Consider the following 12,207-nt stretch of genomic DNA (forward strand, 5'->3'; position numbering starts at 1 on the left):
TTCATAGCAGGTCAACACCACAGTTTCAATTCTGATAAACAAAGTGCAGGGATGCTAATGACTAATACTTAGTATTAATTAGTTGAAATATTTCCAACCCTTTCAACGTTCCCTTAAAAGGGAACCATAGGTTGGGTGTCTCTCTCCTTCACTGAACTTGGTTGTTACTGGCCACCAAGTCCAGATGTCATCTGGAGGAGACTGGTGGAGGGCTCAGTGACAAAAGCCACCTCTCCTTAGGAAACCAGCCCAAATCGATTCTTGCTCTTCCGCTTGTGACACAACTTTCAGCATGGACTTGCAGGAACTTTCCCAGCAAAGACACTAGCGGCTGGGATATATTTCCAGCTGTTTACAGGTAGAAAGAACCAAGCAGATAGACACACCTTGGAGAAGGAAATATGAGTTTACTGTAGGACAAAATGAGGAAGTCTGGCATGACAGAGCAAAGAGATGCTGTACTCATCCTGCAGCTGGAGAACTTGAGGTCTTTAGAGGCAGTTATAACTAAACGAAGCAAGCTACAGCTACTGGGAATAAAAGCGCAGTGTAAAAACTTCTGCAGGTAGAAGTCCGTACACTCGGCTCTACTGGTGTGCGAGTAGCCACATTATGAAAGAAGGAAGTCTGTGTGGAGAAGTAAATACATGGAGACTTAGGACTGGTGGGGGCTGAGACCTTGGAGGACCAATCCTGAAAGAACACTTCAATCCATATTACATTCAGTGGAAACCAAGTCTGAATAAAACTGGAAAATCAGTTAACTTTCTCATTGAACTGTCCAAACCTCCTACTGGTATTCCAATTCACCCAAGAGAACAAAAAAGAAGTTAATTTCTTTTTTGACTAATGAATCCTAAAGCATATATTTAAAATACTGAAATGTAGGAGTCTTCTTTTAAAAGCATTGTTTTTTGTAAATGAAGGGTCATTAACAGTGCAGCAGAACAGCTTTAGCTCTTACTATGCATCACCTTCATAACAGAGGACAGAGCCAACAACTTCTGTCATTACTTGCCTAATTTCCGACAGAAAAAGGATGCTCGATTCCCAGCTTCTCTGGGAACAAAATGGGGAGGACACTCTCATCCTTAGCCTTTATGTTCCTGTTAAATTATTATCCTCTTTTATGCCATGATGTGATTTCTTTAAAAAAAAACATAGACATTGGGAAGCTCTGCTGCTGAACAGACACAGAAACGTATTTGTCTGAAAAAAATACTCACACGTGCAAGTGTCGTACTGTGTTTCCATTTACTTGTTCTCTTTTTCCTGAGATCTAACAGATGCTTCTTTTTTCTACTCTAAAAGACTTTCAATGGGAACCACAAGATAATTATCTAACGTCTTGACTGATACTGTACTAAAGAGATTATGTCCACCTGAGCTTCTTTAACAGACTGATTAAGAAAGGATAATAAAATTGGCAGCAACAGATTAGGCAGCAGCATAGTACATTTCCCTTACAATAACTATTCTCCTCAGGCATAAGGACAGCCTTGAGTCTAGTTCCCTAAAATAGAGAATTACAAAGTACGTGATTATAGAGTATTATTGGAGAACTACATCTAAGAGTTGCAAAAATTTGTGCGTTTAGAAAAAATTGCAGATTTTTTCCTGCAGATGAAGCACTCTAAATTCAGATTATAATGTATCTCCATAAAGCCCTATTTATTCTCCTGTTGACAGTCATCTCACTTTGGGATTAAATAAAATCCAAACACTTTTTCTACATTTGTTTCTGATTAATTTGTAGTTTCTTTAAACTATTTCCAAAAGTCACAAAAATAAAAATAACAGTGGTCTCTATTACTAGAATCTAAGAAGCAACCTTGCAAAGCAAAATTGCAAAGAATTTGTTCCCATTTTCATACTTTCCTAGCTCGAAGAACAAGATCAACAGATGGTAAAGGCATCACCTTGGGGGAAATGCACCATTCCTCAGATATGTATTTGTATAACCCTGGTCATTTAACATGCATATTTACTTAGAGCTGTGTATGATCACATATCCCACTTTGTACTGGGTATATCTTACTCTATTGGCTGGAAATCAATTATTTTATACTCCTTCCACTTTAACATTGCCAATAGGTCACAACGATATTCATATTTTATAAAGATCCTCGATGTTAGAAGAGGCAAAGGGACAACTGTCTTGCCAAAACATCCCCATGTACTTCCCTACACACCTCTGGCTAAACACAGTCCAGTAAGTTAAACATAACACACTCTGCCTTGCCTTATCGCCCAAGTAACAGAGAGCAAATGCCACCTTCCATGTCACACATGAATCATCGACTTTCTTCTCCATTATACTAATTAAAATAGCTCTGATCAGCTGAGCTTTCCACAACTGTAACTCTTTTCTATTTACACCATTACAACTACCCAGAAACCCTCACTGGTCAGCATTTTCATGACACATCTAGACTACAGCATTAAAATGACCTACAAATATATCTCCTTTCCAACTTCAGTGTTAACTTTAAATTAGCTTTAAAGTTTAGCGCCTTCCAATATCTATCATGTATAAATACACATAAGTGAGGTCAAAAAACACTCTTGACACATTTGGATAACAATAATGACAACAGAGCTCACAAACATCAGTATCAGCCTGCTTGAGCTCAATGTTTTTACCTCTGTCAAAATCATAAATGCATTTGCTTTTTTTGCTTTTCCCTCTGAAAATCTTGGAAATTTAAAGGCAGACGCTACAAGCAACAATGCTGACACTTTGCAGTTAAGCAATGTATTTTCATTTTCAGGATAGCAAAGTATTCTAAAGAAGGCATGTTTGCATAAGGAGCCCCAATGCTTCCAAGAAAAACAGATCAGTTATCTGCTGCAGAGAAGAGCAAAATGAGACAAAACTACTAAGATTACTAGCTCAAAGTCACCCAAAGCAAAAATGCCAGACTGAGGAACACAAAACTACTCTGATAAAACGTGAAACTTCCCAAGCACTTCCCCCAAAATGAGGGGATTAATCAAGAGTTTTCAAACAACTGCACGCACACACAGGTACTTTGAAACAGGTTCGCAACACAAAACCAGCAATTCCTACTCACGTGACAGTGATTATTCCGTTTGGAGCTTGCCCTTACACTTAAACTGACAAAGGAAGAAATGACATTACTTAACTTTTTTTCCTGTGGTCATAAATTGGCCACACCTGAAAGTTGTAGCTACTTGAGCTCAGAAACCTTTTTCTTCAGTCACCACAGAAACTAAAATAGAAACTCCTGTTTTCAGTAGAAAATTTACATATGAATTACACACCAAATTCCTTTGGTCTGATAAACTGTTCTGGACTCACATGAAGAAAATACTGCTTCTTCATTATCATCCTCCTCTTGCTATTCTTTGCTGTCTTTACAAAAAAACCTGTACATCTAAAACCAGCAAGCATAGTGGTAAGTCCATCTCTTGCCTTGAGTCTATGCATAGAAACAGAAGTTTGGAAATATATCCTTACATTTCAAGGGCTTTTGGATTCCCAGATTTTCTGCCAGAAAGGCCCACTTGTTAGTCACTGCCTTGTGCGTAAGTATTAACGCAGCGATTTGTACCAGTCAAGAAATCATCTGATGCAATTCGGCTGATTCTCAAAGACATAAAGAACTGCATATAATACCCTATATAAATGACTGATGTTCAGGACCTGACTGCAAGACCCAAATACCAAATTATTTCCTATTACTTTTCATATTCATTTATCACCATTAGATAAAGAACAAACGAACATACACAGAGGCTAGAAACAGCACAAGAGTCACTTAAGTGTTTCCCATGACAGAATACAATTCAAACATTGTTCTTGCACTCGAGAACACAAATGCAAACATTTCATAAGCACACCATGTATGGGAAATCAAAACAATCCTTACCTTATTTAAAATGGCATTTTTAGTAAAAAGTCAGGCTATGCTAGTACACGGTGGCAGGAACCATGCCATCCTCCTTCAGCAGACTTTTCCAAATGCCCCTGTGTTCAACTAAGTCTAACTCCGCTCTGTTTTGTTTCCCCAAGAGGACCCATTCAGCACCATGTGCTCCTTTTCAGCTGTCAATAAACAGAAGCGGTGAATTCCCCCGCGCTTCACAAAGCTAGTTAGGCATAGCCATTCATTTCTTCAGGAAAACAGGGCATTGATTTCAGCAAATTCCCAGGGAGCAGCTACAACAAAGAGATCAAAGACCCACCTCCTTTCCTGCACGGCTTTGGCCAGCCGGGTCGAGAGGAGCAGCGACAGGTTTCCCAAAGAGCGGGCTCGAGCCCTACCGACCACCGTGTGCCCCATTCACGCGCGTCGCCTTCCTACGTTCCCGGGACAGCCCCTGGTGCTAACCGTGACAAACCCCTACATTCAGGCAGCATAATATACTGCACGCTAGTTCATCCAAGGATAAAAAGAAAAACAAGCTCCAAGGGAAGTCTGTTGCTTCCCTGACCGTCCGAGCCTCAGTAGCTGCCAGACATTTTATAAACTTCTCTCTCTTTTTTTCCCTTAGCTTCTCCATCTAAAACAGAGAAACACTTGCTACCTCAAATTCATCATGCCGAAACTTCACTGGGATGTCAGCTTTTTCGGTTTATTTCCACAGGCTTGAAGACTTAGCTGCTGGAGTTTGAGGTCTAGCTGCAGCAGCCCTTGTATTGTGCAGCCATGACATTTTCTTTGTGCAATTTGCCCCAGACTGCAGTGGTTTTTTCCTAGGAATCTAAGTGGTTTTGTTCCAGTTTGGTTAGATTTTTTTCTTTTTAATTACACATTTAGTCTTCATTAATGTGACCTGGAACAAGATTTTTAATTCTAGAATTTGACCTTGTATTGAACCAAGCAGTAGTGAAAGATGATGCTGTGGTCAGGCTTAGGGACTGGGTGGTTAGGCTACATGTCTACTACTAAACAGTAAGAGCCAGAGACTGTTTCCTGGTGCCGAGACCACCTGGCATCAGCTCCACGTGTCTAAACGCTGCTCACCTCCTTCCCTTTTCCCCCACAAACAGTTTGGTTACATCCAAATTCCTTACCTGGAACAGAGCCTCGTAGATGTTATCCTCAAAACACGCCTTGGTGTTGCTTGTTAGCACAGGCCAGTACTAAGCTCATGGGCTGGCTCTGTACTATTTATTTATATAAAAACAGACATAAAGATCTAGAGCCACTTCACATCTGTATAGGTTTGCCATGTTATTCTTTAGCGTTCTCCTGTGCACTGACATTTTTCCAAGGCACTACCTGGCTGTCATGAACCCACATGCATGTGTACTCCCACCAGCTGGAACCTGGAAAGTCCCCTCAGCACTGGTACTGCCTCAAGGCTATTCACACGTCTCTAAGTGAGAAGACAAACGTCTATCCCTCTAGCATGACCAAGTATCACAGGACCTGCCACAGCACAAGCCGTACAATAACTGAGAAGACCAGGGTGGTAGGGATGACTGATCATTGCACAGAAGATAGCTGAGGACACAAGGAAATACAGAACTGCAGAATTATCTAAGTTGCAAGAGACCTGTGGAAAACAACTAGCCCAGCCTCTTGTTGAAAGCAGGCCCTTAGATTAGCATTACCCAGGGCCCTGTCAAGCCATATCTCGAATATTTCCAGTGCGGGAAATTCCACCACTTCCCTGGGCAGCCTATTCCAATGTTTAATTGATCCCACGGTGAAAATGCCCCTTACATCCAGGAGCACCTCCCCTGAAGCAACTTGTGGCCATTGCCTCTTGTCCTGTCACGGTGCATGCTTGGGGAAAGAGTGCTTCCACCTCCTTCTCCATAACCACCATTTTTGTACTGGAAGACCATGACCAGATCTCCTTGAGCCTTCTCTTCTCCACGCTGAACACACCCAACTCCTTCAACCTCTACTCAGGTGACAACTTCTCTAACCTACTGATCATTAGGAAAAGCACAAGACAGGTGCTGACACTGAGATGAAGAGAGAAAAATGAAACTGCCAGGGCATAAATTAGCTAAAACAGTCAAACCAGCTTAAACATCTGAGTAGAGTTGAGGAGTCTTAAGTGATCTTGACCAGGACCACTAAGCAGTCACCCTGCCCTCTTCTCCTTTCTTTAACATTTCACTCCTGACAGCAGTTTTGCCTGTTGTATACAATACAGTCAGGCATATTACATTCCTCATTTTAGAGTTCTCCCTGTATCTAAATGGCACTTAAGCATGCCCCAAAATTGCCAGTTAGCAGATAAAGCTCCAAAAATGCACTTTGACAAATAACTTGAAGTTCAGATATCACCTCCACAGATAGCTGCTATCTGCCAGTAAGCCACTGATGGTTTTATATTTATTAACTGATTACAGCTATTGACCAGAAAAAAATTGTTTTCTTTGTTTCTCTGAGGAAGTATTGGAGACTGATAAAACAGGTTTCTGAAATTCCCCTCTCTTATACTGCACTGCTCTGGGCAGCCCTCGGAGGTAATGATAAAAAATGGCAGCTGAGGCACTGAAGGGACTCCAAGAGAAAGCATGTAGATCAGATAAATAAGCATAGAAAATGTGCTTAATGCTGCAGATAGTTTAGGCTGGAGTAAGAGAGTGCAAGTATCGGGGAGACCTGAGCAGTAGATTTTTGTGGTAGTTACGACAGCAAAGGATAAAGATATGCCACTTGTATATTCTTTGCTGTTGAAAAAGAAGGATGGGTAATAGTGATGAAGCGTGAGATTTGGGTGTGACTTGGATAATGATGCCTTGGAAACACAGGAGTTAAATTCACAAAGTGATTAAAAAAACCCAAGCACATCACTCAGTAGTAAGCTGGGATAGTATTTGTGCCAAAGACAGATAAAACATTTTAGATAGAATTGTAATTTTAAGTCTCAATGAGCCAGTCTGTTCTTATACATGGGCCAGATTTTTACAATTTTACTCATATTAAGTCATGCTTTACTCCAAGAATAATCCCGTTGGTTATAATGGTAATATTGTTCCACAGATGTCTCAGAAGAAACGCAAATGTAAAAGCAGACTTTATACTTAAGATAAAAGACATCAATCATGAGCACATCTGGGAATCTGATAAAAACACATGGTACAAAAAAATCACTGTGGGATGACGGAAATGTACTTACATAGCAGGTCTGTGGACATGTTTACAGATCAGGCAAAGGAAACCTACATAAAATAAATGAAAAAGAATGATCAGTTTTCTGAACTAGCACTATTCATGTTTAAATTTCATGCTAGTTATCATACGCATAATTTTTTAGTTCTTTAGGAAATGAGAGCATATCTAGGGAAATCTAACAAGGAAGAATTTCAATTTGTAGAGGAAAAGAGTAAATCCACCTATTTTTTACTCCTTAATATATGATTCCACTTCATTTCACAAACAATGTGAACTGACAATATTAATGTAATGCATTTTAATTAAAAGCATTTCGCTGTATCCCACATCTTCATTAACATTTATTATTAAAAGAGAATTTTCAGGCACCATATATTTTACCCCATTGCAGGCCATTCTCTGTTTAAGCCTGCTATTTCTGGTATTCATCTTAAGAGTCCTCACCCTTGCAAAGTCAAAGGGAATATTAACTAGATATAGGACAAGACATTTTATTTGCTCTCTTGAAAGATTTCTGGAGACTTCTAGCTTTCTGCTGAACTCTGTTCATCTTGTTCCTTTCCCATTCATCTGCTGGTTTTTGAGTGAAATTTTACTGTAAGCACGTAGGAGCAGAGTCTGAGCTTTCTGTAGCTGTCTGAGCAGTCTCCAACACAGTGGGATCCCAATGTGTGGATAAGGCTACTTGGAGCAACAGAAATAATAAGGCACGTAACAGTAAGGGGGCATGCAAGTAACAGTACGAATCACATCAGCTTATGCCATTTTGTTGTGTCCTGTACATATCCTGAAAATTTCAGGCAGTGTTTGAAGGTGTATGTGTATGATTTAGGGTGAAAACTTGACTCTGGTGAAGACAACAGTATTTCGTTGCTGACTGAAATGGGTCAAAGAAAACATCTTCATTTTAAAAAATACAGATCATTAGTAAGATACTTCCAAATTCACCGGAGCTGGTTGGGAGAACTGAGGGAAGAGGAGTATGGAAGAAGGCAGTAAAGATGACAGGAAAAATGGATGGCAAAGAATAATGAGAACTGAGGAGGAAACAGACTCTAGGGGAGTAAAGAAGTGGTAAGATAAGGTGAATGCAGAGCACGATGAGGCAGAGAGGAGTCAGTGGCCTGCTGATGGGAATTTGCCAAGGAAGAAGCTGTTACTCTGCCAGGTTGCCCATAAGCAGGATGAGGAAGCTGAGACCCAGCTATCTGCTGAAATCCACGAGCACACTATAGTGCCATCTTCACATTTGAGAAGACGAAGATAACACTTCTAGTGACCCATTGCAAGCACCTAAGTTGCCATCTTAGCTTGAGGACACACCGTTTGTCCCTGCATACAAAAGAAGCCATGCTGAGCATTCCCCCAGCATTTACTCAACAGTGATGTACCTACAGATCATCATTACTGGGCAACATAACAAATATGCTGATTACATTAGCAAGTTAACAATTGATAAACTTATATATCCTCATTTAAGTGCTCACAGACCCAAGACCAAGACACACAAAGTTAGTAAATCAGACTTGCTATCTTACCATGTGTCTCATCACAATATAATCAAACCCCCAAGGATTTAAATTGTCAATCCTAGCATAAAAGACAATATGTAAAGAAAATATATTTTATAGATGCTCTGTCCTCTGGAATTTGGAAGAGTTCTGATGTCGAAACCTGAAGAGCTGCCTGGTCTTTCCTTCCCACATGCTAAAAGATGTCTTTCAAGCCTATGCTGCCTTCACCAAACAGAAGACAAGTACAAGCTTTGCATTTTAAAGAGCGATTTGCAGTGGTGGGTGGTGAGGGGTAGTTGACAGATATACTGTAGTCTTTATTGCAGAAAATTTGTATTTTCAACACAAAACCAAAAAGATTCCTCCCACCTTTGGACTGCACACATTCCCTAACATCAGTGGGATAAAACTGACAGGGAGCAGCTCATCAGAGACCTTCAGCAGGGAAGACACTTCAAGGAAAGACGCTTCAATTGCCCATGCACAAGCATCCTGTTTCTTTTGAGGTGCCCTAGGTCATCTGATGCACCCACGTGAAGCTGATAGCTATAATATTGGTCATACAGGAAAAAGAGTCCCTCCTGGACCAGGAGCTAGAAGCCAGGGCAGGGCTACCAAGGGCATCTCAGACAGCACTAGACACTTAAGTTTCAGCAAATTAATCAAGTCCTACAGTATTGCAGTTTGTCTATTTTTACAAGAAACCAGGCAGAGAACAGGCAGGCTGCTGGTATATCACTTCTGTCTGAGATCAAGGGGACTGCGGATGAGGCACAAAACACAAGTGCCAGCACATCAACTTCTCTTCTGTAACCTCTGTCCTCTGCCAAAACAGCTGCCTCTGGTGAACATACAAGCTTATAAACTGGCTTTTGTCTCTGACTGGGATGGTGTGTAGATGTGAGAGAGAAGCAGTAAAGGGGCCCACACGCTAAAAGGACATCAGTGAGTCCTCTTTCCAGCTGAAAACAGCCATGCTGAGAGCAGGCTTTCTAAGCAGCAAGTGTCCTAGTCTGATTTTCACTGGCCAGAAAACTCTTTCTGCAAAAGAACTACTCTGCAGTTTGACTCCATTCTGGCTGAGAGCAAGGCACTTGTCTGTGCTGTTAATTTCTAAGAGTTTAGGCCTTGCAGAGGGAACAGTGGACTTCAACGACATCCATATGTGACTGTACACACACCAACCTTTGTCATCTCCCAGTCCAGCCCAGACACAGCAGGTTACATGTTGTCACTGTCAAAACAGTGCCATCAACTAATAAAGATTTCATCCCCGCACTGAATTACTAGGCAAAATGATTTAATTTTGCTGGCATTCAATCTGCAGGGCAATTACCTGGTAAACCACCACAACACAACAAGCTCTCCCCATCCATGTGGTTTGAGTCAGTAGTATACCTTCATCCTCCCACATCTGGTCTGCAGCAGCCTCCTGTCATGAGAAAGTCCAGCCTCAGTCCAGCCTCTCCCTGTCCCCCACAGGTCTGCCATCCAGCCATGTTCCAGTGATGCTGTGGTCCATGAACACCCCAATTAAGGTTTGGTTGAATTGTTCTGTGGTGTCACTTTGGTGGTAGAGGAGGGGGCATGGAGAAGAAGGAACACATACACTAGCTGGGACAGAAAACCATACCTCTTGGCACGGAGACTGTGACAGGTCAGAATGACATCAGAGGGACTCAGATGAAGAGTAGCATGGTCCAGAGCAACACAAATACCTATGAGACACCTCTGCTGCAATCAAAAGGCTAATCTGCTCCTGGGGTGGGGGGCAGCTCTCAGAAGCATGAGGAGGTTCTCCATTCACTTATTACTCAGAAGCAGCTACAAAAACCACAGCAGAAAAGTGCTATTGCACAGGTTGGCTCTTCCCTCCCATCCCTTTTGCCCATGCTGACAGGGCTGCCTTCTCCTGTGGTCTGGAGCCAGGAAGGAATCAGTCCATGACACTGCCATCTACCTGCTCCCCCTCATGGCACTAAAGGCGCTTACCAGTACAGGCAGGTCACCTTGTACAGAGCTCTCCTCCTAACAGCCCTCCTAGGACGTGGTCAAAGGTACAAGACTCTGCTGCAGAAGATCTGCCACAGAGAATGAGGGCACTATGAAGAGGATAACCATAAATCACCAAAGTGTTTTTCTCCACAGGCCATCAAATCCTGGGAAACTTTCTCTTTTTTCCCCCTGTACGGTCCTCTGATGACGCAGCATTAGCAGCAGCGACCCCGTAGTGCCCAAGTCCAGCCCTTGGGGAGGACACAGAGACTACAGACCAAGAGGGAACACCTCTGTGAGGGCATCCCAGTCACTGCAACACAAGCCACTTGCAGAACAACAGAGCAGCAGGTGCGCGAACACAAGGAACTGCTCCTCTTCTAGCAGTCAGTCAGGACGTTATCTCTGACAGGGTGAGGATAAGCACAGCAAGGTGTATTTGCAGAGGCAAGGGAGCGTAAGCAGAACTACAAGTTCCTTCACAAGCTATGCCAGCTCTTCCCCAGTTACCCTCAACGTGGACCCAGAACTGCCTGTCTTCCTAGCTGCAGAAAACCACCACCATAAATTCCTGCTTCAAGGTCAGCCCTCCAGTGCATGAGGGCACCTCTTGCACAGGGTATTGCCCTTCAACCAAGGGGGCTCCGACACGTGCAGAGTCATGGCAGCCACTTATGCTGTGCCAACCAGGCACAGTGCCTGGTGGTTTCTGGCCACATCAGTCACTTGTCAATCTAAACTTAGCTGGTTGGCCAGTGGCCATGCTGGCCTCAGTTTAACAGTCCCATTGGCAAATCTTCTGTGTTTTCACTCCTTGTAAACCACATTGACGTACCACATTGACCTTTATATAAAGTGTTGCAGGTATATCGGCCAAATTTGCTGTGCTGCCCACACAGCCAAAAGTTGTTGTTTGTCATCGCTCTTAAATACTGTCCTTTCTCATCAATGAACGGGCAGAAGAGGAGGAGGAGCAGAGTGGGGGATGTTTCCCATACCTGAAAATTGCAGCCCTGAAAATTTGAGGCAAAGCCTTATGAGGCTCTTACAGGCTTTCAGGTATCAGGAAATTAGCTTATGCATTTAGGTTGAATACGACTTGATGGGTTAAGTATAATAGATGGTTAACAGTCTACAGATAGCAAAACAGTGATTACAGGCACATTGGATGATGAAAAGCCCAATGCTTTGTGGCGGTGAAAAGTGGTTATGTGCTGGTTAGAGGAAGTGAGGATGGGTTCTGTACTGCCTGTCAAGGAGAATGACATGTTGCAGAGTACATTTCTGTAGGAGCCAGGATTTTAGGCTTTGGTTTTCTTAGTTGTTCCACCATTGCCACAAATTTACAGACTATGCATTTTGTGTTTCAGAAGTGACTGTAGTGGGCACACTGTGGGCATGTGTGACTTGGAATGGGTACACATTATGGTGGTGGGATTGCCCTGGGACATCCAGGGTCCACAGTAGGAAAGGCAACGCTTGTTACCCCTTCTGTTCTGATGCAGAGGACGTGGGAGTAATGAAATCAGACAGCCAGTTTCTAGGTATGGTCCATAAGGAGGACCTACATGAGAATCGGGGTCACTGCTGCA

The 12,207-nt window shown here is 42.5% G+C and overlaps 1 protein-coding gene across 2 annotated transcripts in view; it reads right to left on the reverse strand.

Moving 5' to 3' along the window:
• Positions 1-12,207, reverse strand: part of PLAGL1 (PLAG1 like zinc finger 1) — a 47,784-nt gene that overhangs the window by 20,128 nt on the left and 15,449 nt on the right. For both annotated transcript variants that reach the window (XM_076333763.1, XM_076333762.1), the window contains exon 2: positions 7,111-7,153. In XM_076333763.1, the coding sequence (XP_076189878.1) occupies positions 7,111-7,129 (19 nt within the window). In that variant the 5' untranslated portion in view covers positions 7,130-7,153. The remainder of the gene's footprint in view (positions 1-7,110; positions 7,154-12,207) is intronic.

This window comes from Aptenodytes patagonicus, chromosome 3, assembly GCF_965638725.1.
Source record: "Aptenodytes patagonicus chromosome 3, bAptPat1.pri.cur, whole genome shotgun sequence".
NCBI classification, from domain to species: Eukaryota; Metazoa; Chordata; class Aves; order Sphenisciformes; family Spheniscidae; genus Aptenodytes; species Aptenodytes patagonicus.